The sequence below is a fragment of the Staurois parvus genome, unplaced genomic scaffold, assembly GCF_062004578.1.
Source record: "Staurois parvus isolate SC_StPar_1 unplaced genomic scaffold, SC_StPar_1.0 ptg001380l, whole genome shotgun sequence".
NCBI lineage: Eukaryota > Metazoa > Chordata > Amphibia > Anura > Ranidae > Staurois > Staurois parvus.
In genome coordinates this window covers 29928-55653 of record NW_028319176.1, presented here as the reverse complement: position 1 = coordinate 55653, position 25726 = coordinate 29928, and the positions used below count along the sequence as shown (strand labels likewise).

Below are 25726 nucleotides of genomic sequence, written 5' to 3'. Positions count from 1 at the left end.
GCAAATCAGAGCCCGGTAGTTGTCCTTCAGCCCTACCACACATAGACACTGAACAGCCACCACAGGCATCAATTAGAAGAGGCAGCTGTGGTTGCATTAAGTTTCGTTTCAAAGTGCGTTAAGAGCATGCATCCACGCGTATGCTTTACACAAACCCCAGCGCGTAACCCACGTGCAGCCACATCTTCTGACGATGGGCCATTGTACGCAGCCTCTGGATGCTGTACAGCCATGTGCATGACCCTTTAACCACTTCCGGACCAGCGATGCACCCCTACGTCACAAAGGTTCACCAAATTCCACATCTGCCACAACCTGGTAACTGCCATTCAAGATGCATGTGCAACTCAGAAAAAACAGCAGAAACATTATTTGGCCCAGTATTGTTCAAAAATACTTATTTATCATGTAGCAGAAAGACTGACAGGCTTCTTTAAGCATCTGATCTACATAAACCGCATCCCTTCCCGGCCTGCATGGTTTTGGAATGGGATGTCCAACAGGCTCATAGAGGTATGCGTGATGGCAACAGGCAAGAGCTGGGAAGGAGGATTTCTCAGCCTCAACCATACCCGGAGAGAGGACAGCCTGGGAAGCAGGGAAGGAGCCAGCACAGCATAAGGCCAGGAGGCAGCCACCAACCCAAAAAGCTTACAGGAGAGGAATGAGTGAGTAATCCTGCACCCCCTGGGCTGGATAAGGGGAGAGGACAGCCAGGTGGGAAACCCAACTAGCTCCTCGCCTGGGGCTGCTCTACTACAGTGGCAGTTTCTGGGTCCCCTTGCCCAAGGATTCCCTCAGGGTGAAGAGGAGGATTCATATGGGTTCTGCGGAGGTACACCAGAAGGGCTGGAGAGCTCTTCAAGGAGAGACTGTTTGTCTATGGACTTGTACATAGTTGTTAAGGAGATGTGTCCTCATGTTCACAGTTCCTTGGTTGAAGAGGAGGATTCATCTGGGTTCTGAGGAGATACACCAGAAGGGCTGGAGAGAGCTCTTCAAGGAGAGACTGTTTGTCTATGGACTTGTACATAGTTGTTAAGGAGATGTGTCCTCATGTTCACAGTTCCTTGGGCATCCCATACACCCCTCAACCCCATCCAAGTTCAATACCTCTTAATAAAACAAACAAAACAAGCTCAAGCACTGTTTACTGTCTCCAGTGTGCAAGTGTTGAAGAAAATGTGTGTTGCCTGGCTGTGCAGGACTATAGGGGGACCAAAAACTCAGCAACTCCTAAAGGGGTAGTGCTACATATGTATAAAATATCCATACCTGGAATTCAAGGTGAACCTCACAATGACAGACCCAACTGGGACAGGAGCTTTTGGAGGGGACTGCAGCTAGCTTTTTGCCTACTATGGGCCCTGGCATCTAAGGGGGCTCTATTCTTTGGGAGATGTGTGCCTGGGGGGGACCTTTGGAGTAGTTTTACTTCGGGTTCAAGGCCATGTCTCCCCAAACTTGCACTCAAGTCATTAATAATGCTGACATCACCCATCTGTACAATGCAGCCAAAATCATCAACCAAATACAACTGATCACTCTTTGGAAACATTTTATTTCATATTTTAAAAATGTGATAAAAAGGTCAAAAAAATGAATATTTCCATCATGGGAAGAGATCGGCGAATCTACGGCAGGGCAGACCTTGGTCTGCTTGCTCATCCCTATTCAGGAAAGAAGTGTGAAGAAGACTTGTCTCTCTCTCTTCCTCTTCATAAGTGAAGCACAAAGGATGCCTTTAGATTTGTTAATGGAGAAACAAAAATACATTGTGACGCTTGTTTTGTAACACATTTACAGAGGGAACCAACAAAAAGGAGAAAAGGTCCTTTTGTGCCGGAGAAAAACAGGTTCCATCGAGTACAAGGATAAGATAAAGAATAACAAGGACAATTCAAACTGCACTGTAGGTCATGGCTAGTAGGTGTCCAGGGGCCACTGGAGAAATACATGGGAAAGACAGTCCACAGACCCAAAAATATCCCCAGTACATGATTTCAATGTAGCGCTACTCCCACAGGGGCCAACCATTAACTGGTTCTTCCCTACAAAGGCTACCCACCACAGGAAGCACCAGTTCATTCACATTGGCTCCAATAACAAACACTAATTAAATGTCTATTTAAAATGTATTGCTTGAGGAAAGTTCAACTGGGGAGGGGTTAAGGTATGGGATACTCCAAAATGCTTGGCATACAGCAATTGGACGATCTATATCTTCACAGCTGAGGACCATGAGGCAAGTCTCCGAGCAGTTTATGGCCCCACAGCAGAGGGCCATGAGGCAAGTCTCTAAGGAGACTATGGCCCCACAGCTGAGGGCCATGAGGCAAGTCTCTAAGGAGACTATGGCCCCACAGCTGAGGGCCATGAGGCAAGTCTCTAAGGAGACTATGGCCCCACAGCTGAGGGCCATGAGGCAAGTCTCTAAGGAGACTATGGCCCCACAGCTGAGGGCCATGAGGCAAGTCTCTAAGGAGACTATGGCCCCACAGCTGAGGGCCATGAGGCAAGTCTCTAAGGAGACTATGGCCCCACAGCTGAGGGCCATGAGGCAAGTCTCTAAGGAGACTATGGCCCCACAGCTGAGGGCCATGAGGCAAGTCTCTAAGGAGACTATGGCCCCACAGCTGAGGGCCATGAGGCAAGTGTCTGAGCAGTGTAAGGCCGCACAGCTGGGGGCCATGAGGCAAGTGTCTGAGCAGTGTAAGGCCGCACAGCTGGGGGCCATGAGGCAAGTCCCTTTGGCATCTGGTTACCTTGCGCTAATGCACAGCTTACTGGTATCCAGTGCATAGCCAGAACACTACACGGGCACTGGATCATGGTGTTGCACGCTCCCAGGGAGCGCGCACAAGCAGGGAGCAGTGAGGCCGTTTATAAACGGCCCCCCACCCCTGCACTGCTCCCGTCCAGCCGTTCATATACATGGGCCAGACAGGAAGTGGTTAAAAGAGATAAAAGTCACTGAAATTAGCACATAATGCAGAAATGTTCTAAATATTTTTTTTTCTTGCTCAGACATTCAATTCAAAGTGGTTGTAAACCATTACGGTGAAGTGACTGGCCTCAGGCGATACACAGAGATTAAATAAATCCTGCTAAAAAGTTGTACCCATTTATCTGCAGTATTCTCTTCTTTACAGCCATTCAAAGCCTAAAATGTAAAACTTGTCTGAACTGTCAGAAAACAAGTGGTGGAGAGCTGAAATTAAACACTACAGAGCTCAGTGAAGAGAGCTCTGAAAGCTGATGGGAGGGAAGTGACCAACCCTACCACACAGTGAACACAGCTGGGCCTGTCAATCACAGGATGTGTGCTGGAGCTCCCTCCCGTCACCTTTTTATCTCTTGGTGTCTGGAAAACGTGTCAGAGGTGACTCATGCAGATAGCAGAGGAAAGAGGCAGCAAGACAAAAATGATGCTTAGTGCTCTGGATTGAGACAAGCACACACTGTAGAGGGATATGCTCTGTTCATATTTCATGTCTGAGGTTTACAACCACTTTGAATCTGTGCTTGGAGCAAATCAAAGGAAGCCCAACACTGCTCCTACTATTCTGAATTCTTCTACAGGGGTCTGTCTCTTGGGGGGGGGGGATGGGGATCACAATGATCAGGCAAAGAACAGACCTTGTGGCTCAGGATATTCGGTTGGGACGGATGCAGACACAGCTCTCCTCTAATATGGAAAGTAACAGCAAAAAAGTAGATCGGCTCCGCCTCGATTCGCAGGAATTAGGTGACCTGCGGCTGGATTTTTATCTCAGAGCTCTGCTGGGGGTTGCTAAAAATTGAATCCAATCCAGGAAATCCGGAAGGTCATATTAATGAGGCGCCGAAACGTAAAGCTGAACTCCGGCTAAAAACAACAACACGTGACCATATGCACAGTAAAAGTAACCGAAAACTAATGAAGTGCGTGCAACCTGCGTTCACTGCTGCTTGACGTATACTCTGACTTTTACTGCCCCAGTACAGTACAGTCAGCGCAGAACGTCCAGCACTGAAACTGAGTTACAGGTACTACAAAACGACAGGTTCTTAGGCGGAAGGGACTTTCTGATACAAATTTTTTTTTTTTTACACTATAATTTTTTTTTGAGGACATGAAAGCACGATTCGCAGAGCTTGTATCAATCTGTTAATGTACTTAGTCCCGTACAGCATTAGCCGTAGCATACTATACATCGGCCCCCCAACGACTGTTTAAGACCAACTCTTTTACTGCTGCACATAGACATATTGCAAAGTATTGGCCCTGCCCTCCAAATCATGTGATTCAGGTGTTCCAATCCCCTCCATGGCCACAGGTGTATACAATCAAGCCCCTAGGCATGCAGACGGCTTCTACAAACATTGGTGAAAGAATGGGTCGCTCTCAGAAGCTCAGTGACTCCAAGCGTGGTCCCGTGATAGGTGGCCACCTGGGCAATAAGTCCATCCGTGACATTTCCTGGTTACTAAATATTCCACGCTCAACTGTTAGTGGGATTATAACAAAGTGGAAGCAACTGGGAACAACAGCCACTCAGCCACCAAGTGGTAGGCCACGTCACATGACAGAGCAGGGTCAGCGCATGCTGAAGCGCACAGTGCGCAGAAGTCGCCAACTGTCTGCAGAGTCAATAGCTAAAGACCTCCAAACTTGGTGTGGCCTTCAGATGAGCCCAACAACAGTGCGTAGAGAGCTTCATGGAATGGGTTTCCATGGCCGAGCAGCTGCATCCAAGCCTTCCATCACCAAGTGCAGTGCAAAGCGTCGGATGCCGTCGTGTAAAGCACGCCGCCACTGGACTCTAGAGCAGTAGAGACGTGTTCTCTGGAGTCACCAATCGCGCTTCTCTGTCTGGCAATCCGATGGATGTGTCTGGGTTTGGAGGTTGCCAGGAGAACGGTACTTGCCTGACTGTATTGTGCCAAGTGTAAAGTTTGGTGGAGGGGGGGTTATGGTGGGGAGTTGTTTTTTAGGAGTTGGGCTTGGCCCCCTAGTTCCATTGAAGGGAACTCCTAAGGCGTCAGCATACCAAGACATTTTGGACAATTTCATGCCCCCAACTTTGTGGGAAGAGTTTGGGGATGGCCCCTTCCTGTTCCAACATGACTGCACACCAGTGCACAAAGCAAGGTCCATAAAGACATGGAGGAGCCAGTTTGGGGTGGAGGAACTTGACTGGCCTGCACAGAGTCCTGACCTCAACCCCATAGAACACCTTTGGGATGAATTAGAGTGGAGACTGCGAGCCAGGCCTCCTCCCCCGACATCAGTGCCTGACCTGACAAATGTGCTTCTGGAAGAATGGTCCAACCTTCCCATAGACACCCTCCTAAACCTTGTGGACGGCCTTCCCAGAAGAGTTGAAGCTGTTATAGCTGCAAAGGGCGGGGCCAACTCAATATTGAACCCTACGGACTAAGACTGGGGGGCCATTAAAGGTCATGTGCGTGGAAAGGGCGGGGCCAACTCAATATTGAACCCTACGGACTAAGACTGGGGGGCCATTAAAGGTCATGTGCGTGGAAAGGGCGGGGCCAACTCAATATTAAACCCTACGGACTAAGACTGGGGGGCCATTAAAGTTCATGTGCGTGGGAAGGCAGGCGGCCTAATATTTTTGGCAACATAGTGTATATGCCCAAAATGTTGCCAAGAGTTCCACTACAAGCCCCAGCATTCCAAACACGTTAGGATTTCAGGTTCCCCTCCTACAGGCTGCGGTAAGAAAACTGTCTCCAGTGCAGGTTGTAAGTCACATGACTTGTCACAATGCCATCTAGGGACTTGCCATTGAGGATCAGCCAATCAAATAGCGGGAAAACGTCAGCATTGAACTATGGAAACTCAAGGAGAACACAAGTCTGTCCCTTTAGCCAACTGACCCCATTGGTTTTTGTATGCACTCGCCCCCAATGGGCAGATTTGTGTGTGTGCAGATAAGGGGCAGGGCGGGCTTAAAAGCTGGCGGTGGGGTGAGTTTAAGTGTTTGGGTGTAGCAACCATATAGGGGACATAGAGTCAGGTTCTCTTTATTAGGCCCCTGATGTCTCACCCGTTTTCCTCCGAAGCTACTGCAGCACACACTGCGTTCAGCAGAGCGTCACCAGAAACTTCAATTGGTGGGTTCATTGCAGCCAGGGTGGGTTCATCGCACCCGGGGGGGGGGGGGGGGGGTGCATCGGTGAACAGGCACGCTCCAGGGGGTGGGGAAAGCTGTAGAGCCACCAACTGGCTTTCATTTTAAAGCCAACAGTCGGCCTGTGTAGTGTACACACACAGCCTCCCCACTGCCACCATCGAACGACTTACGGCCGTGGCAGTAAAAGGGTTGAGTGGACTTTAATGTCAGGAGGTGGTGCGGCTTCCAGATCAAGTGACCACTGTGGTTGGCTTTCGCAGTAGTCACCCAATTGGAAGCCCGTCCAGATCATGTGACCACTGTGGTTGGCTTTCGCAGTGGTCACCCAATTGGAAGCCCGTCCAGATTATGTGATCACTGTGGTTGGCTTTAACATTGGTCACCCAATTGGAAGCCCGGCCAGATCATGTGACCACTGTGGTTGGCTTTACCATTAGTCACCCAATTGGAAGCCCGTCCAGATCATGTGATCACCGTGGTTGGCTTTCGCAGTGGTCACCCAATTGGAAGCCCGTCCAGATCATGTGACCACTGTGGTTGGCTTTCGCAGTGGTCACCCAATTGGAAGCCCGTCCAGATCAAGTGACCACTGTGGTTGGCTTTAACATTGGTCACCCAATTGGAAGCCCAGCCAGATCATGTGACCACTGTGGTTGGCTTTCGCAGTGGTCACCCAATTGGAAGCCCGTCCAGATCATGTGATCACTGTGGTTGGCTTTAACATTGGTCACCCAATTGGAAGCCCGGCCAGATCATGTGACCACTGTGGTTGGCTTTCGCAGTGGTCACCCAATTGGAAGCCCGTCCAGATCATGTGATCACTGTGGTTGGCTTTAACATTGGTCACCCAATTGAAAGCCCGGCCAGATCATGTGACCACTGTGGTTGGCTTTAACATTAGTCACCCAATTGGAAGCCCGTCCAGATCATGTGATCACTGTGGTTGGCTTTCGCAGTGGTCACCCAATTGGAAGCCCGTCCAGATCATGTGACCACTGTGGTTGGCTTTAACATTGGTCACCCAATTGGAAGCTCGGCCAGATCATGTGACCACTGTGGTTGGCTTTCGCAGTGGTCACCCAATTGGAAGCCCGTCCAGATCATGTGACCACTGTGATTGGCTTTCGCAGTGGTCACCCAATTGGAAGCCCGGCCAGATCATGTGACCACTGTGGTTGACTTTAACATTGGTCACCCAATTGGAAGCCCGTCCAGATCATGTGACCACTGTGATTGGCTTTCGCAGTGGTCACCCAGTTGGAAGCCCGTCCAGATCATGTGACCACTGTGATTGGCTTTCGCAGTGGTCACCCAGTTGGAAGCCCGTCCAGCCGGCCCCCACTCATAAGCCACGGCTGAGAGTTTTCAGAGACGGCCTCTGTAAGTGCGCTCGCAGCAAGCAACTGTGTGGCGGCTGGAGGTTGAAGACCACTTTTACTGCCACGGAATATATTCAGTAGGCGGTTGGGAAGAGGATGGGAAGGATGAAAGTGCCACAAAAATGTTCAGGAGAGTTTATTTTTCCTCAAGGAAACACGTTTCAGGGGCTTGACACATTCTTCATCAGGACTTAAAGGAACTACTCACCCACGCTCCATCAGGGTCCCTCCAGCGGTGTGACCAATTTCCCATAGCCTCCTCTCTAAGCTGCTTCTGGCCGTGGTCACATGTCCCCTCCCCCGCCACATACAATACAGGGTTATTAGCCTCGTATCGTACATGATGATGCTGAGGGACCACCCACAGACCGGGGCTTCAGAGAGAAGAGGGCAGCGCTGGAGTAAGAGGGGATAGGGGAAAGTAACCCCACCTGGTCCCCTCCCCCCTGGGCAGGGGCGGACTGACAACTCATGGGGCCCCCGTGTCTTCACCCACACTCAAACCACACCCAAAAAAGCCTATGAAAGGTACCAGGGGCATCTCATGGGGGCCCCCTTACTGACCCTGGGCCTACGGGCAGTGCCCGAGTACCCCAATGGTCAGTCCACCCCTGTGCCTGGGAACACCCACTCCTCCAGATTGACAGCATAACTCCTCCCATGGGCCAGGCCACTGCTTCCATCAGGACTGAGGGCCCTTTAGAGGAGTACTGAAGCAGGGGGCAGTGACGTTTTCAAAAAGCTATATACAGCACCACGCTGGCTCCTCCCACCAGCCTGCATTGCATAGAGAAGTACAGAGACCCAGTGATGACATCACCGGTTCTAAAATAAAGTGTGTAATGAAAACAAAGTTTTTATTTAATAATGTCACTAGTGTGTTGATTGGGGGGGGGACCACGGGAAAGTGATGTTTTTGGGAAGCTATATGCAGCACCACGCTGGCTCCTCCCACCAGCCTGCATTGCATAGAGAAGCACAGAGACCCAGTGATGACATCACCGGTTCTAAAATAAAGTATGTAATGAAAACAGAAAGTGTTTATTTAATAACGTCCCTGATTGGGGAGAGGGGGGAGGGGGGGGGGGTCCACAGGAAGACAAAACAGAATAAACTTGAGCTTTAATAAAAGAGAACGCCGGCACGTATGACCTTTGCAGACATTGCTGACGCGGCGTGGAATTGTGCGTTTTACCAATGTGCGCGCATTTAGGGTTTACCGGAGCGATGCTTTTGCTTGTGTCAGCTTACGACAAGAGCGCGCACGAGCCCTGACCGACGCAATGCATTGTGGGGCTTCATGACACTTCTAACAAAAGGCAGCCGGACCTCGGACACATCACATGACAGAACTTCACACATGGCTGGACTTTCCCTGAAGAGGGATTTGGAAAGTGCGGCTGAACACATATAGAAAATGAAATAAAAAAAGCAAAAATGTATTTAAAGGGCCGGTGCACCCAAAAGTGATATTTTAGTTATAGCCGGAAAAAGAGTCTGCCATTACCGTCTTATATACTCTAACAGCGAGGTCTCAGGGCCATCCATCCTGACTCTGCTCCTGCACACCTGAGAGTTTTGGGTGCCCTCGCCTACCTTTGTGTGTTCTAGTGCCTTCTATAAATGAAAATCCAACAGGGCACAGCAGATGTACAGACCCGGGGACTAAGCACAGGGATGGTGGGAACCCCTTATAATGGGCACAGCGGGTGTACAGACCCGGGAACTCAGCACAGGGATGGTGGGAACCCCTTATAATGGGCACAGCGGGTGTGCAGACCCGGGAACTTAGCACAGGGATGGTGGGAACCCCTCATAATGGGCACAGCAGGTGTACAGACCCGGAACTCAGCACAGGGATGGTAGGAACCCCTTATAATGGGCACAGCGGGGGTACAGACCCGGGAACTCAGCATAGCAACAGTGGGAACCCTTCATAATGGGCACAGCAAGGGCACATACTTGGGAACACACCGCAGGGATGGTGGGAACCCCTCATGAAGGGGACCAGCAGGTGTACAGACCCGGAGACTCAGCAAAGGGATGGTGGGAACCCCTTATAGTGGGCACAGCAGGGGTAAATACTTGGGAACACAATGCAGGGATAGTGGGAACCCCTTATAGTGGGCACAACGGGCGTACAGACCCGGGAACTCAGCACAGGGATGGTGGGAACCCATTATAGTGGGCACAGCAGGGGTACAGATTTGGGAACACAGTGCAGGGATGATGGGAACCCCTCATGAAGGGGACCAGCAGTCGTACAGACCTGGGGAGGTCAGCACATAGTGAAAAGCCTTTATAATAGCCCGGGGGAGGATGGGGGGGGGGAGATTGGGGGGGGGGGGGGGGGGTTGTGCACACCCAGGAACACAGTGCAGAGATAACACTAATAGGGTCATTATGAGATAACTGTCAGTTAGCTAAACACCAAAGAAATAGCAGTTGTGGGCGAAGTGGCCCTTTAAATGATTGCAGTTCTGATAATTGCACCCTTTCAAAAGGATCTCCCCGGCCATTCGCATGACCAAAGCATTCCAGCCACACCTACCTGCACAAGTCGGCGAAGGCCTGAAAGTTGAGTTTCTTGATCTTCTTTTCACTCATCCAATACCCGACCCGCTTCCCTTTCAGGAACGTCTGCATTTTTCGCACGTGTCTGCGCGGTGCCACCAGCGGTCGGGGCAATCTGAACCGCCTTCAGTGAACGCAGCCCACACGGTTCACCTGAGGAAAGGAGGAGCCCAATTAGAATCGCTTTCGTGAACAGGCAAAACTACAAAACCTGTTCATCTTGTGACTCGCTCACCAGCAGGCGCGCCGAGGTGCCCTATTAATACGCATCACAGCGCTTGCCTATCAAAGAAACAAACGAAAAAAACAAAACAAAAAAAAAACAAAAAAAAACCAAAAAGAAAACCAACAACAAAAAAAACAAAAACAACAAATAAAAAAACCAAAAACTAAAAAAAAAAAAAAGAAAAAAAACGTTCCATCTTGTGATTCGCTCACCAGCAGGCGCGCAGAGGTGCCCTATTAATACGCATCACAGCGCTTGCCTATCAAAGAGACAAACGAAAAAAACAAAAAAAAACAAAACAAAAAGAAAACCAACAACAAAAAAACAAAAACAACAAATAAAAAAACAAAAAACTAAAAAAACAAAACAAAAAAAAAAAAAAAAAACATGTTCCATCTTGTGATTCACTCACCAGCAGGCGCGCAGAGGTGCCCTATTAATACGCATCAGAGCCCTTGCCTATCAAAGAAACAAAAAAAAAAAAAAAACAGAAAGAAAACAACTAAAACAACAAAAGAACAAAAAAACCCCCCCAAAAAATAAACAAAAAAACCCCAACATGTTCCATCTTGTGATTCGCTCACCAGCAGGCGCACAGAGGTGCCCTATTAATACGCATCACAGTGCTTGCCTATCAAAGAAACAAACGAAAAAAACAAAACAAAAAAAAAAACACAAAAAAAAAAACAAAACAAAAAGAAAACAAACAAAAAAAAAAACAAAAGAAAAAACAAAAAACAACTAAAAAACCAAAAAAACCCCCAAAAACGTTCCATCTTGTGATTCGCTCACCAGCAGGCGCACAGAGGTGCCCTATTAATACGCATCACAGCCCTTGCCTATCAAAGAAACAAACAACAAAAAAAAAACAACAAAAACAAAACAACAACAAAACACAAAAACACACAAAAAAAATGTTCAACTTACGCTTCTTATAAAGCCATGCGCATCGCAATGCGTCATAGCGCATCAGAACGAGCTGCGCAAAAATGTCAACATGTCCTTTTTATTTTATTGTCACACTTGCAGCATGCTGGTGTCAAGTAAATCACTAGGACACAAGGCAACCCGCCCTGTCTGTGCCCCGGGGCAACGCCATCTGACGGGACCGCTGTGAGGGAGCCCTTCCTGGCACGGAAGGGTTAAAGACTCCATTTACAAAAGCTGAGGGGGCGTAATTGCGCTCAGACATAAATTATTCAGCCGTTTTACTCAACGATATGGTGTCAGGAAGGGGAGCGCACAGAGGACACAAACTAGCAACAAAAGCAAAATTACCGGCCAAAAAGAAAAAAAAAAGGTGCGTTGCCGGATCTCGGCACGTCTGTAATTATAATCTCCGTTTGCGTCATAGAACGGCCCGAGGAGAAGACCGATCTGTATTTAAATACCTCAAACTGGGGTATTGTCTCGTTCTGCTGGTCAACTACAAGTCTCAGCAAGCTCGCCAAGAGGGATTCACTTCTTTACAGTGAACCTGTGAGAAAAAGTCCTCATTTATCTCTGTATATACCAGCATTGGGGAAGCTGTGAGAAAAAGGTCCTCATTTATCTCTGTATATACCAACACTGGGGAACCTGTGAGAAGGTGTCCTCATTTATCTCTGTATATACCAACACTGGGGAACCTGTGAGAAGGTGTCCTCATTTATCTCTGTATATACCAACACTGGGGAACCTGTGAGAAGGTGTCCTCATTTATCTCTGTATATACCAGCATTGGGGAAGCTGTGAGAAACAGTCCTCATTTATCTCTGTATATACCAGCATTGGGGAACCTGTGAGAAAGTGTCCTCAATTATCTCTGTATATATCAGCATTGGGGAACCTGTGAGAAAGTGTCCTCATTTATCTCTGTATAAACCAGCATTGGGGAACCTGTGAGAAGGTGTCCTCATTTATCTCTGTATATACCAGCATTGGGGAACCTGTGAGAAAGTGTCCTCATTTATCTCTGTATATAACAGCATTGGGTAAGCCGTGAGAAAAAGTCCTCATTTATCTCTGTATATACCAGCATTGGGGAACCTGTGAGAAACATTCCTCATTTATCTCTGTATATACCAGCATTGGGGAACCTGTGAGAAACAGTCCTCATTTATCTCTGTATATATCAGCATTGTCCTCATTTATCTTTGTATATACCAGCATTGGGGACAAATTCATGTTCAAATTCACAACAGAGGGTTTTCTAGGAGCGCAGAATCTTGACAGGCTGCCAGCGCCAGAAACTGAAGATTCTTTGTTGCAATCTTTGAGAATGAAGAGCCAAGCCCCGCCCACAATGTACTGCGGATGTGCGGCCGGTGCAGGCAAAGCGGTGTACCCGTATGTTGCTGCCTACTTCTGCGCTGCAAGCAACGCCCCACCAGCTGGCACCCACTGTGATTGCACACAACCGGAGCCTGTCAGCAGGTCCCAGCCAATGAATCACGGCCAGGACCTGCTGATCGGCTGTGGCCAATCACAGCTCAGAACTCTGTGTTGACAATCAACACAGAGCTCTGTACAGAGGGAACCATCCCTCTGTTTCTCAAACCTGCAAAGCAGGGAGGAGAAACTTAAAGATCATTAGTAAAAAGCAGCACATAAACATTGTTAGGCACACATTTAACCCCTTGATCACCCCTAGATGTTAACCCCTTCCCATCCATTAGCACAGTGACAGTGTACAGAATTATCACCGATCACTGTATTAATGTCACTGGTGATGTCAGTGACAGTCAGTCCCCCACAGCGTCAGTTAATGCCAGATTGGCCGTCGCACTATCAAAGTCCCATTATAAGTCGCTGATCACCGCCATTAGTAGTAGTAAAAAAAAAAAAAAATTCCACTATATATACACCATTGTATAACTTTCACACAATCCCCACTTTCACCAATCAATACATACACTCATTGAGATTTTTTTTTTTGTAGCAGAATATATTTTGGTCTAAATTCATGAAGAATTTTATTTTCATTGGATATGTTTTATAGCAGAAAATAAAAAAAAAATGTTTTTCAAAATTTTTGGTCTTCTTCATTTATATAGTTACATAGTTGGTCTGGCTGAAAAATGACAAAAGTCCATCCAGTTCAACTATAAAAAACAAACAAAAAGTTATAATCCTACACCCACAGTTGACCCAGAGGAAGGCAAAAAAACCCCCAGCAAAGCACGATCCAATTTGCTCCTGCTGGGGAAAAAATTCCTTCCTGATCCCCCGAGAGGCAATCGGATATTCCCTGGATCAACTTTCCCTATAAATCAGGGGCGGACTGACAACTCATGGGGCCCCCGGGCAATAGGGGATCATGGGGCCCCCGTGTCCTTGCCCAAACTCAAAAAAAGCCTATGAAAAATGTACCAGGGGCATCTCATGGGGCCCCCTACAGACCCCGGGCCCTCGGGCAGTGCCCGAGTTTCTAAATGGTCAGTCCACCCCTGCTATAAATCAAACTTTCACACAAATCAATCAATATCAAATCAGGATTTTTTTTTTTACCAAAGACATGCCACAGAAAACATTTTGTCCTAAATGTATGAATAACTTTGATTTTTAAATTCTTTTTTTATTGGATAAAATTTATAACAGAAAAAAAAATTTTTTTTTTTTCAATATTTTCGATTTTTTTTTTTATATTATAAAAAAAAAACCAGTGGTGATCAAATACCACCAAAAGAAAGCTCTATGTGTGAAAAAAAAATATATAAATTTAATTTGCACAGTGTTGCATGACCGTGCAATTGCCAGTTAAAGCAGCGCAGTGCTGAATAGCAAAAAAAATGAGCTGGTCATGAAGGTGGTAAAACCTTCCGGAGAGCTGAAGTGGATGACTTCACATACAAAGCTGCTAGAGAGGTGAGTGAGAACTTGTTCAGAGGGTTTTTTTTTTTTATTGCTTATTGTGTAAATAGTTTAGGAACACTAACACAGGGGTCTCCGAACTGTTGCCCAGGGGCCGGATGTGACCCTTTGCTTGCCTTTATCTGCCCCTTGGGGCGCGATTCCACTAACTGACACCAATGCTGGAGCACCAATCCCCCCTATGGACACAAACAATGGAGCACCAATCCCCCCTATGGACACAAACAATGGGGCGCCACTCCTCCCATTGAAACCAACGGTGGGGCGCCACTCCTCCCATTGAAACCAACGGTGGGGCGCCACTCCTCCCATTGAAACCAACGGTGGGGCGCCACTCCTCCCATTGAAACCAGCGGTGGGGCGCCACTCCTCCCATTGAAACCAACGGTGGGGCACCACTCCTCCCATTGAAACCAACGGTGGGGCGCCACTCCTCCCATTGAAACCAACGGTGGGGCGCCACTCCTCCCATTGAAACCAACGGTGGGGCGCCACTCCTCCCATTGAAACCAACGGTGGGGCGCCACTCCTCCCATTGAAACCAACGGTGGGGCGCCACTCCTCCCATTGAAACCAACGGTGGGGCGCCACTCCTCCCATTGAAACCAACGGTGGGGCGCCACTCCTCCCATTGAAACCAACGGTGGGGCGCCACTCCTCCCATTGAAACCAACGGTGGGGCGCCACTCCTCCCATTGAAACCAACGGTGGGGCGCCACTCCTCCCATTGAAGCCAACGGTGGGGCGCCACTCCTCCCATTGAAGCCAACGGTGGGGCGCCACTCCTCCCATTGAAGCCAACGGTGGGGCGCCACTCCTCCCATTGAAACCAACGGTGGGGCGCCACTCCTCCCATTGAAACCAACGGTGGGGCGCCACTCCTCCCATTGAAACCAACGGTGGGGCGCCACTCCTCCCATTGAAACCAACGGTGGGGCGCCACTCCTCCCATTGAAACCAACGGTGGGGCGCCACTCCTCCCATTGAAACCAACGGTGGGGCGCCACTCCTCCCATTGAAGCCAACGGTGGCCCGCCACTCCTCCCATTGAAGCCAACGGTGGCCCGCCACTCCTCCCATTGAAGCCAACGGTGGCCCGCCACTCCTCCCATTGAAGCCAACGGTGGCCCGCCACTCCTCCCATTGAAGCCAACGGTGGCCCGCCACTCCTCCCATTGAAGCCAACGGTGGCCCGCCACTCCTCCCATTGAAGCCAACGGTGGCCCGCCACTCCTCCCAATGAAGCCAACGGTGGCCCGCCACTCCTCCCAATGAAGCCAATGATGGAGCACTACTCCTCCCATTGAAGCCAATGATGGGGCACTATTCCTCCCACTGACACCAATGATGGGGCACTATTCCTCCCACTGACACCAACGATGGGGCACTATTCCTCCCACTGACACCAACGATGGGGCACTATTCCTCCATTGAAACCAATGGTGGACCGCTACTCCTCCCATTGAAGCCAATGATGGGGCACCAAATCCTCCCACTGACACCAATGACAGGCCACTATTTCTCCCACTGACACCAATGATGGGGTGCTGATGCTGGGGCATTTTCTACTTCCACTTGCCAAAGTCCGGCTCCCCTAAAGCCTGAAGGACAGTAAACTGGCCCTTTGCTTGGAAAGTTTGGAGACCCCGCCCTAACATGCAGCACTGGATAAAAAAAAGTTCAGGACAAACATTTTATCTAAAATGAACTGCAACTGTTTATGACACATAAAGCAGATGAGATGTCAGTTGGCGTTTACCCCCCCCCCCCCGGGATGAACGCCGTACACTGGGGTATCCTTCTGCTGGCCAACTACAAGTCTCTGCAAGCATACCCCAAGCATCTGAGATGTTTTACTTTGTATTCCACCCCAGGGAGGGTGTTTGGTCTCCTCCCTCGCTGGTCACGTTGATGACATGTAATAACAGCGCGCTTTCCAAAAAAATCAAACTGGCTTGCCCAGAAGGGGGGGGGGGCGCAGCATCGGGACCTGCAGCTTGCATTTATTGTAACTTAGCAGAGCTAAGATCGCGCCGAGGGATTTAATGTATGCTTTCCCAGCCAAGTCTTCACCTGTGTAAGGGGGGGGGGGGGTAAGTGCTGCTCCGCCGACTGCCACTTCTCTGCCAATGTAAAGGGGTGGGGGGCACTTCGCTGACCATCAACATAAAGGGGGTCACTTCTTGCTGACCGCCAATGTAAGGGGGCATTTCTCCGCCAATTGACAATGCAAAGGGGGCACTGCTCCACTGACCGCCAACGTAAAGGGGGGGCATTTCTGTGCCAATGACAACACGGGGGGGGGGGGGACACACTTCACCAAGCGACAACACAAGGGGGGGAAACACTGCCCCGCCGACCGCCATCGCAAGAAGGGGGGGGTGAGGGGCACTGTTCCGCCGACCACCAATGTAAAGCAGGGGGCACTGCTCCGCCGAGCGGCCACCGCAGGGGGGGGCACTGCTCCGCCGAGCGGCCACCGCAGGGGGGGGCACTGCTCCGCCGAGCGGCCACCGCAGGGGGGGGCACTGCTCCGCCGAGCGGCCACCGCAGGGGGGGGCACTGCTCCGCCGAGCGGCCACCGCAGGGGGGGGCACTGCTCCGCCGAGCGGCCACCGCAGGGGGGGGCACTGCTCCGCCGAGCAGCCACCGCAGGGGGGGGCACTGCTCCGCCGAGCAGCCACCGCAGGGGGGGGCACTGCTCCGCCGAGCAGCCACCGCAGGGGGGGGCACTGCTCCGCCGAGCAGCCACCGCAGGGGGGGGCACTGCTCCGCCGAGCAGCCACCGCAGGGGGGGGCACTGCTCCGCCGAGCAGCCACCGCAGGGGGGGGCACTGCTCCGCCGAGCAGCCACCGCAGGGGGGGGCACTGCTCCGCCGAGCAGCCACCGCAGGGGGGGGCACTGCTCCGCCGAGCAGCCACCGCAGGGGGGGGCACTGCTCCGCCGAGCAGCCACCGCAGGGGGGGGCACTGCTCCGCCGAGCAGCCACCGCAGGGGGGGGCACTGCTCCGCCGAGCAGCCACCGCAGGGGGGGGCACTGCTCCGCCGAGCAGCCACCGCAGGGGGGGGCACTGCTCCGCCGAGCAGCCACCGCAGGGGGGGGCACTGCTCCGCCGAGCAGCCACCGCAGGGGGGGGCACTGCTCCGCCGAGCAGCCACCGCAGGGGGGGGCACTGCTCCGCCGAGCAGCCACCGCAGGGGGGGGCACTGCTCCGCCGAGCAGCCACCGCAGGGGGGGGCACTGCTCCGCCGAGCAGCCACCGCAGGGGGGGGCACTGCTCCGCCGAGCAGCCACCGCAGGGGGGGGCACTGCTCCGCCGAGCAGCCACCGCAGGGGGGGGCACTGCTCCGCCGAGCAGCCACCGCAGGGGGGGGCACTGCTCCGCCGAGCAGCCACCGCAGGGGGGGGCACTGCTCCGCCGAGCAGCCACCGCAGGGGGGGGCACTGCTCCGCCGAGCAGCCACCGCAGGGGGGGGCACTGCTCCGCCGAGCAGCCACCGCAGGGGGGGGCACTGCTCCGCCGAGCAGCCACCGCAGGGGGGGGCACTGCTCCGCCGAGCAGCCACCGCAGGGGGGGGCACTGCTCCGCCGAGCAGCCACCGCAGGGGGGGGCACTGCTCCGCCGAGCAGCCACCGCAGGGGGGGGCACTGCTCCGCCGAGCAGCCACCGCAGGGGGGGGCACTGCTCCGCCGAGCAGCCACCGCAGGGGGGGGCACTGCTCCGCCGAGCAGCCACCGCAGGGGGGGGCACTGCTCCGCCGAGCAGCCACCGCAGGGGGGGGCACTGCTCCGCCGAGCAGCCACCGCAGGGGGGGGCACTGCTCCGCCGAGCAGCCACCGCAGGGGGGGGCACTGCTCCGCCGAGCAGCCACCGCAGGGGGGGGCACTGCTCCGCCGAGCAGCCACCGCAGGGGGGGGCACTGCTCCGCCGAGCAGCCACCGCAGGGGGGGGCACTGCTCCGCCGAGCAGCCACCGCAGGGGGGGGCACTGCTCCGCCGAGCAGCCACCGCAGGGGGGGGCACTGCTCCGCCGAGCAGCCACCGCAGGGGGGGGCACTGCTCCGCCGAGCAGCCACCGCAGGGGGGGGCACTGCTCCGCCGAGCAGCCACCGCAGGGGGGGGCACTGCTCCGCCGAGCAGCCACCGCAGGGGGGGGCACTGCTCCGCCGAGCAGCCACCGCAGGGGGGGGCACTGCTCCGCCGAGCAGCCACCGCAGGGGGGGGCACTGCTCCGCCGAGCAGCCACCGCAGGGGGGGGCACTGCTCCGCCGAGCAGCCACCGCAGGGGGGGGCACTGCTCCGCCGAGCAGCCACCGCAGGGGGGGGCACTGCTCCGCCGAGCAGCCACCGCAGGGGGGGGCACTGCTCCGCCGAGCAGCCACCGCAGGGGGGGGCACTGCTCCGCCGAGCAGCCACCGCAGGGGGGGGCACTGCTCCGCCGAGCAGCCACCGCAGGGGGGGGGCACTGCTCCGCCGAGCAGCCACCGCAGGGGGGGGCACTGCTCCGCCGAGCAGCCACCGCAGGGGGGGGCACTGCTCCGCCGAGCAGCCACCGCAGGGGGGGGCACTGCTCCGCCGACAGCCACCGCAGGGGGGGGCACTGCTCCGCCGACAGCCACCGCAGGGGGGGGCACTGCTCCGCCGACAGCCACCGCAGGGGGGGGGCACTGCTCCGCCGACAGCCACCGCAGGGGGGGGCACTGCTCCGCCGACAGCCACCGCAGGGGGGGCACTGCTCCGCCGACAGCCACCGCAAGGGGGGGCACTGCTCCGCCGACAGCCACCGCAGGGGGGGCACTGCTCCGCCGACAGCCACCGCAAGGGGGGGCACTGCTCCGCCGACAGCCACCGCAGGGGGGGCACTGCTCCGCCGACAGCCACCGCAAGGGGGGGCACTGCTCCGCCGACAGCCACCGCAAGGGGGGGCACTGCTCCGCCGACAGCCACCGCAAGGGGGGCACTGCTCCGCCACAGTAAGGGAACCCTTCCCCACTGACCGCAAATGTAAGCGGACACTTCCCCACTGACCGCCAATGGAAAGGGGGACTTTACTACTGATCGCCGGGTTGCAGTCCTTTTCTTTTCTGGACATTATAGGTATTTTTAATTAACATTTTTTTTAGATGAACTTCTTTTTTTTCTTTATAATTGAACATAATTTAGTCATATATATCGCAGGTTATTGTTGGAGAATGATTCACCCCACATGTCACATGCTCTGGGTACACCACATTTTCTTTTCAACTTTCCACAGCTTACTTCATTACTCATGAACTATGAATTGCAGATATCACTTTCAGCGGGGTTCTAGATGCTACATTTCCTGATACTAGAAAGATTTTTGAAGAGCAACTCCAGAGTAAAAGTGTTGAGAAAGCCGGATTTAGTGGGGAGTAGAGAGGAGCAGCTCTGAGCACCGGGGTCAAGAGATGCAGGAATAAGACCTGCTCCTACATGCAGAGAAATGCACACAGAGGGACATTTATCAAACATCCTAACAACATAAGTAGACATTAGTCAAGCTGCTACATAGTTAGCAAAGCAGATGCAACGGCTTTTTGGGTATTTGCAACCCCTGATTCTGGAATATTAGGCATCCAAGACAAGTTTACAGAAGCCTTAGTTGCTTCCGTGCAAATCCAGCGGCTTCAATGCTCTCTGAAGCACTGTCCTGGAACAAGTGTACGGAACAAAGGTTCTGGCATTGCACTTGTTGCATGCTTGCTTCAGGACAGGCATGTTTCGACTGCAAGGAAACTAGCTTTGTAAAAAATGGGTCGGCCTACATGTTTCTGTTAAAACAGGTTTTTAACCTGTTGCCATCAGCCATATATTATATATATCTCTATCTATCTATCAATCTATCTATATCAGAACAGTGGTGGGCATAACACCATTCTTCATCATAGATGAATACAGCCAGTGACCGCAAAAAAACTACTCAACCAAGGAGGAAACCACAAAGAACCCCCTTCAGCCTTGCAGGAGACCACAACAAACACCTTCAGCCTTGCAGGAGACCACAACAAACACCTTCAGCCTTGCAGGAGACCACAACAAACACCTTCAGCCTTGCAGGAGACCACAACAAACCCCTTCAGCCTTGCAGGAGACCACAACAAACCCCTTCAGCCTTGCAGGAGACCACAACAAACCCCTTCAGCCTTGCAGGAGACCACAACAAACCCCTTCAGCCTTGCAGGAGACCACAACAAACCCCTCCAGCCTTGCAGGAGACCACAACAAACCCCTCCAGCCTTGCAGGAGACCAAAAAGAACCCCTCCAGCCTTGCAGGAGACCAAAAAGAACCCCTTCAGCCCTGCAGCAGACCACAGAAACACCTCCTCTGCCCTAGAGGAGATCACAGAGAACCTCCTCAGCCCTAAAGGGCCCTGGAGGAGATCTAAATTAGTCTCAAGGAACCTCCTCGGCCCTGGAGGAGACCTCAAGAGAACCTCCTCGGCCCTGGAGGAGACCTCAAGAGAACCTCCTCGGCCCTGGAGGAGACCTCAAGAGAACCTCCTCGGCCCTGGAGGAGACCTCAAGAGAACCTCCTCGGCCCTGGAGGAGACCTCAAGAGAACCTCCTCGGCCCTGGAGGAGACCTCAAGAGAACCTCCTCGGCCCTGGAGGAGACCTCAAGAGAACCTCCTCGGCCCTGGAGGAGACCTCAAGAGAACCTCCTCGGCCCTGGAGGAGACCTCAAGAGAACCTCCTCGGCCCTGGAGGAGACCTCAAGAGAACCTCCTCGGCCCTGGAGGAGACCTCAAGAGAACCTCCTCGGCCCTGGAGGAGACCTCAAGAGAACCTCCTCGGCCCTGGAGGAGACCTCAAGGATCCTCCTCGGCCCTGGAAGAGACCTCAAAGAACCTCCTCGGCCCTGGAAGAGACCTCAAAGAACCTCCTCGGCCCTGGAGGTGGGCACAGAGAACCTTCTCGGCCCTGGAGGAGACCACAAAGAAACTCCTCAACCCTACAGGAGGCCTCAAAGAACCTCCTAAACCCTGGAGGTGGGCAGGGAACCTCCCTAGCTCTTGAGGGGACCACAGAGAACCTCCCTAGCCCTGGAGGAGACCACAAAGAACCTCCTCAGCACTGGAGAATCTCAGAGGTTCTATTCTATCTTGTTGTTTTCAAGATTTTATTGCAGTCGGAGTCACCATTGGGAAAATTTATCCTCACTTATAGTGGGGGGGAAGGTGTCACAGGGACAGCAATAAAATGTCAAGCTGTTCTTGCCCTTTCCAGCTCTGCTAAAGAAACATCCCTTTGTTCCTGTATCTTCCCCATCTGAGAAAAATGCTATCCCACCATGTCACAGGGAGAGGAAGTGAGGCGAAATCTCCCCGACAGGGACACAGACAGTAATCATAACCTCCCTGATAATGAAACCCTTTCCTCTTCTTGGACAAAACTCAAGTTTTGGATGGAACACGGCACATGCGTTGGGTTAAGGCAGCCCTTTCCAAATCATCCAAAAAAGAAGACAGCACCATTTTTGGCAATGCCTTTTTGGGTGCTGCAATGCCTTGGGGTGCAAATCAAGCTGAATGGTACCGCAACATGCAATGTACCCTGAGGGGCCCATTACCTGTCTACTCTCTCGGTCACCATCAATCCCTATAGGGATACATTCTACTATAAAGGTTCCAAACTTTACATACAGCCAAAGAGTTGATCAAATGTGATTTCTACTTGTATAAAGGACTATGTAGCCAGACAGCATGGGGGCCCCCATGTTGCCGGGCCCCATAGCAATAGTAGAGTTTGCCATGGCTGTAGAACAGAACTGCACACAGATCCATAGACTGGCCTCTCCTGCACATGGATGACCTGGGTGTCGGCCTTCACAGCCCTTCTTCACTCTTCATTGAAAATCAGCCGCACTCCAACGAGCTCTTCTTGCCGTATTTTTAATGGTCAATGAATTGAGTGCATACCGACTACCTACGCGTTTCACCTCTCCTGGCTTGCTCACAGGGATAGAGGAGGCCAGGAGAGGTGAAATGCATCAAGGAAGGTTGGTTTTGAGTTGGAGACATTTCCATATGTGGTCATTTCATAGTTTATTAAAAATACTGCAAAATGAGCCAATTGGGATGCAGCTTATATTTATTGCCGTGGCTGTAGTCACCCCCCCATGTATGTGTCATAGCCTAGTGAGTTCAGGCGACTAGGTCCGACTCTTCACCTGCTGCCCTGTTGGTTTCTGGACCTCGCACACTCCCAGCTCTTGAGAGCGCATAACAGCGTTCACGGTTCCCACTCAGCAGTGTAGAGTGCGGCTTCATGTGAGCTTTGACTCCCGATCCTCGGCCCTGGAGGAGGCCTCAAGAGGACCTCCTCGGCCCTGGAGGAGGCCTCAAGAGGACCTCCTCGGCCCTGGAGGAGGCCTCAAGAGGACCTCCTCGGCCCTGGAGGAGGCCTCAAGAGGACCTCCTCGGCCCTGGAGGAGGCCTCAAGAGGACCTCCTCGGCCCTGGAGGAGGCCTCAAGAGAACCTCCTCGGCCCTGGAGGAGACCTCAAGAGAACCTCCTCGGCCCTGGAGGAGACCTCAAGAGAACCTCCTCAAGGAGGAGTTCAGGCGACTAGGCTCGACTCTTCCCCTGCTACCCTGTCGACTTCTGGACCTCGCACACTCCCAGCTCCTGAGAGCGCATAACAGTGCCCGCGTTTCCCACAGTGTAGAGTGCGGCTTCATGTGACCTTTGACTCCCGACACTCAAGTGCAGCTTCATGTGACCTTTGATGACTCCCGACACTCAAGCTGGAGCGTCAGACCGAGATACAGATAAATACGTGGCGGGACACCGGAAAATCTTCAATAAATTGGTGCGAATATTAGAATTCCTGTGTAATATTCCAATTGTTGTATCTTTACAGAAATCTATATTGGGGGGAGGGGGGGATATCCGGTGCGCTGAGCGGGTTCAGACCATCCCATACACGGGACATCTTCCCTCCGTATTTACACGCACACAGAATTCAGGAGCCAGCCAGTCCTATCTGGACCCCAGAGGGCCATTCTACAGCCTCACTCCACAGAAATCCACCCAAATCTATACTTCTGACAACTGGCAGCCGGAGAGTGACAGTCTGATCGCTGAGTCGGCTCACCTCCCACAAGAATGAAGCAGAAGAACTGAGACTCTGGCAGTGAATATTTAGGTATACACACTCCATCTAGTATATACACTCACATTCTATACACACATCAAGCCTTATAGCACTGACATATACCGTGGCATCTTACGAAGAGCCACCAATCACCACAATCTAAGGTTCCCGCCACAATCACAGACACCGAGGCCAAATGGGGTCACAGGGTAACCTTGCCTGTTGTAGGTGCAAAGAAAAACACCTAAAGCACGCCTAAAACACATGCAACCTGCAAACTCCATGCAGACAGCTATCAAACCCAGTACCCCACAGCTCAAACACAAGCAACCTACAAACTCCATGCAGACAGCTATCAAACCCAGTACCCCGCAGCTTAAACACAAGCAACCTACAAACTCCATGCAGACAGCTATCAAACCCAGTACCCCACAGCTCAAATACAAGCAACCTACAAACTCCATGCAGACAGCTATCAAACCCAGTACCCCACAGCTCAAATACAAGCAACCTATAAACTCTATGCAGACAGCTATCAAACCCAGTACCCTGTAGTTCAAACAGAAACAGCCTACAAACTCCATGCAGACAACTATCAAACCCAGTACCCCACAGCTCAAACACAAGCAACCTATAAACTCCATTCAGGCAGATATCATACCTAGTACCCCACAATTCAAAACACAAGCAGCCCACAAACTCCATGCAGACAGCGTTCACACTCAGTACCTTACAGCTCAAACACAAGCAATCTACAAACTCCATGCAGACAGCTTTCACACAGTACCCTGCAGCTCAAACAAGAAACCTACAAACTCCATGCATACAGCTATCAAACCCAGTACCCTGCAGCTCAAACACAAACAAACTACAAACTCCATGCATACAGCTATCAAACCCAGTACCCCACAGCTCAAATACAAGCAACCTATAAACTCCTATTAGGTAGACATCATACCCAGTACCCCACAAATCAATCCACAAGCAACCTACAAACTCCATGCAGGTAGGAATCAAACTCAGTACTCTACAGCTCAAAACACAAGCAACCTACAAACTCCATGCATACAGCTATCAAACCCAGTACCTGCAGCTCAAATACAAGCAACCTATAAACTCCAATTAGGTAGACATCATACCCAGTACCCCACAAATCAACCACAAGCAACCTACAAACTCCATGCAGGTAGGAATCAAACTCAGTACTCTACAGCTCAAAACACAAGCAACCTACAAACTCCATGCAGACAGCTATCAAACTCAGTACCTTGCAGCTCAAACACAGCAACCTACAGACTCCATGCAGACAAGAATGAATCCTTGTTCCCCGCAGCTCAAACTCATGAACCACCAATGAGCTGAAAGTACATCAAACCCAACGGAACTGCTAAAGAACCACAAGTCCCAGCAGCCAAGGACCACATCATTGTAAATGAGATCCTGCCTCTGTCCATCAGACCAAGAACTACAACACCCAGCATGCCCCCAACACTGCACAGGACCAACTTTACAGCTGTGGTCGCCCTGGCTGGCAGGACATGCTTGCACTTGTAGTTCTCCAGCAGCAGGTGACTGTACTGGCCCTGAGCAGAGCCATGCTGGGGGAATGGAGAGCGCCCCCATCATCCAGCAGCAAAGGGCACTACTGGGCTCCCCAGGCAGGATTCCCCCCCCTCCATGCCATCTGAGCCAGCAGCAACTAGGCAGGGAAGGCTGGACCCCCCCCCTGCTGCCTGCAAGCCATGCACTGGGGAACTGGGTCAGGCAGCCCCCCTCTACTGACCTGAATAGGAGATGCAGCCTGCTGGAAGGGACAGCTCCAGGTCTCCCTCTGCTTGGTGATCTGTCTCTTCTGGACTGTCTCTCCCCCCACCCTCTCCTCTCTCTCTTTCCCTCCCCCTCTCTCAGAGCTCCATTTCCTCAGCTGGGTCCCTCCCTGGTCTCCTCTTGCAGGCTGGAGAGGACAGGCAAGGCTCTGGGGCTTCTCAGGCTGGGGGACACACCCTGTGCTGTGGCTCCAGGTCCTCTTGTGGGGCTCCGAGCTTCATCCGTGGAGGGGGGAGAGCAGCAGAAAGCGTGGAAGTTGGAGGCTCAGCCAGCAGCACACAGCCCTGCCTGCTCTCTATGGGAGGAAGTGAGAGGGAGACGTTCCGCTGGCGGGCGGCTAGAGGGCGCTCGTGCACAGGCCTCCGCTGCACACATGTGACTGGCACACACTGGCTGCCAAAGTTTTCAATAGTTTATTAAACAAAGAATCAAACTAGTGGATACAATGTATCAGAGGAGGGAAATATTCCATGGAGAGGAGAGAAGAGAAATAATTCCATGGAGAGGAGAGAAGAGAAATCATTCCATGGAGAGGAGAGAAGAGAAATCATTCCATGGAGAGGAGGGAAATATTCCATGGAGAGGAGAGGAGAGAAGAGAAATAAT

The 25726-nt window shown here is 52.5% G+C and overlaps 1 protein-coding gene across 1 annotated transcript in view; it reads right to left on the bottom strand.

Moving 5' to 3' along the window:
- Window positions 1–25439, bottom strand: part of LOC149436321 (inositol-tetrakisphosphate 1-kinase-like) — a 136664-nt gene extending 111225 nt beyond the window's left edge. Inside the window, exons 1-2 of the mRNA XM_089661730.1 lie at window positions 25297–25439; window positions 10074–10249 (exon numbers count right to left, since the gene is read on the bottom strand). Coding sequence (XP_089517856.1) covers window positions 10074–10168 — 95 coding nt within the window. The 5' untranslated portion in view covers window positions 10169–10249; window positions 25297–25439. The remainder of the gene's footprint in view (window positions 1–10073; window positions 10250–25296) is intronic.
- Between the last annotated feature and the right edge of the window lie 287 nt (window positions 25440–25726).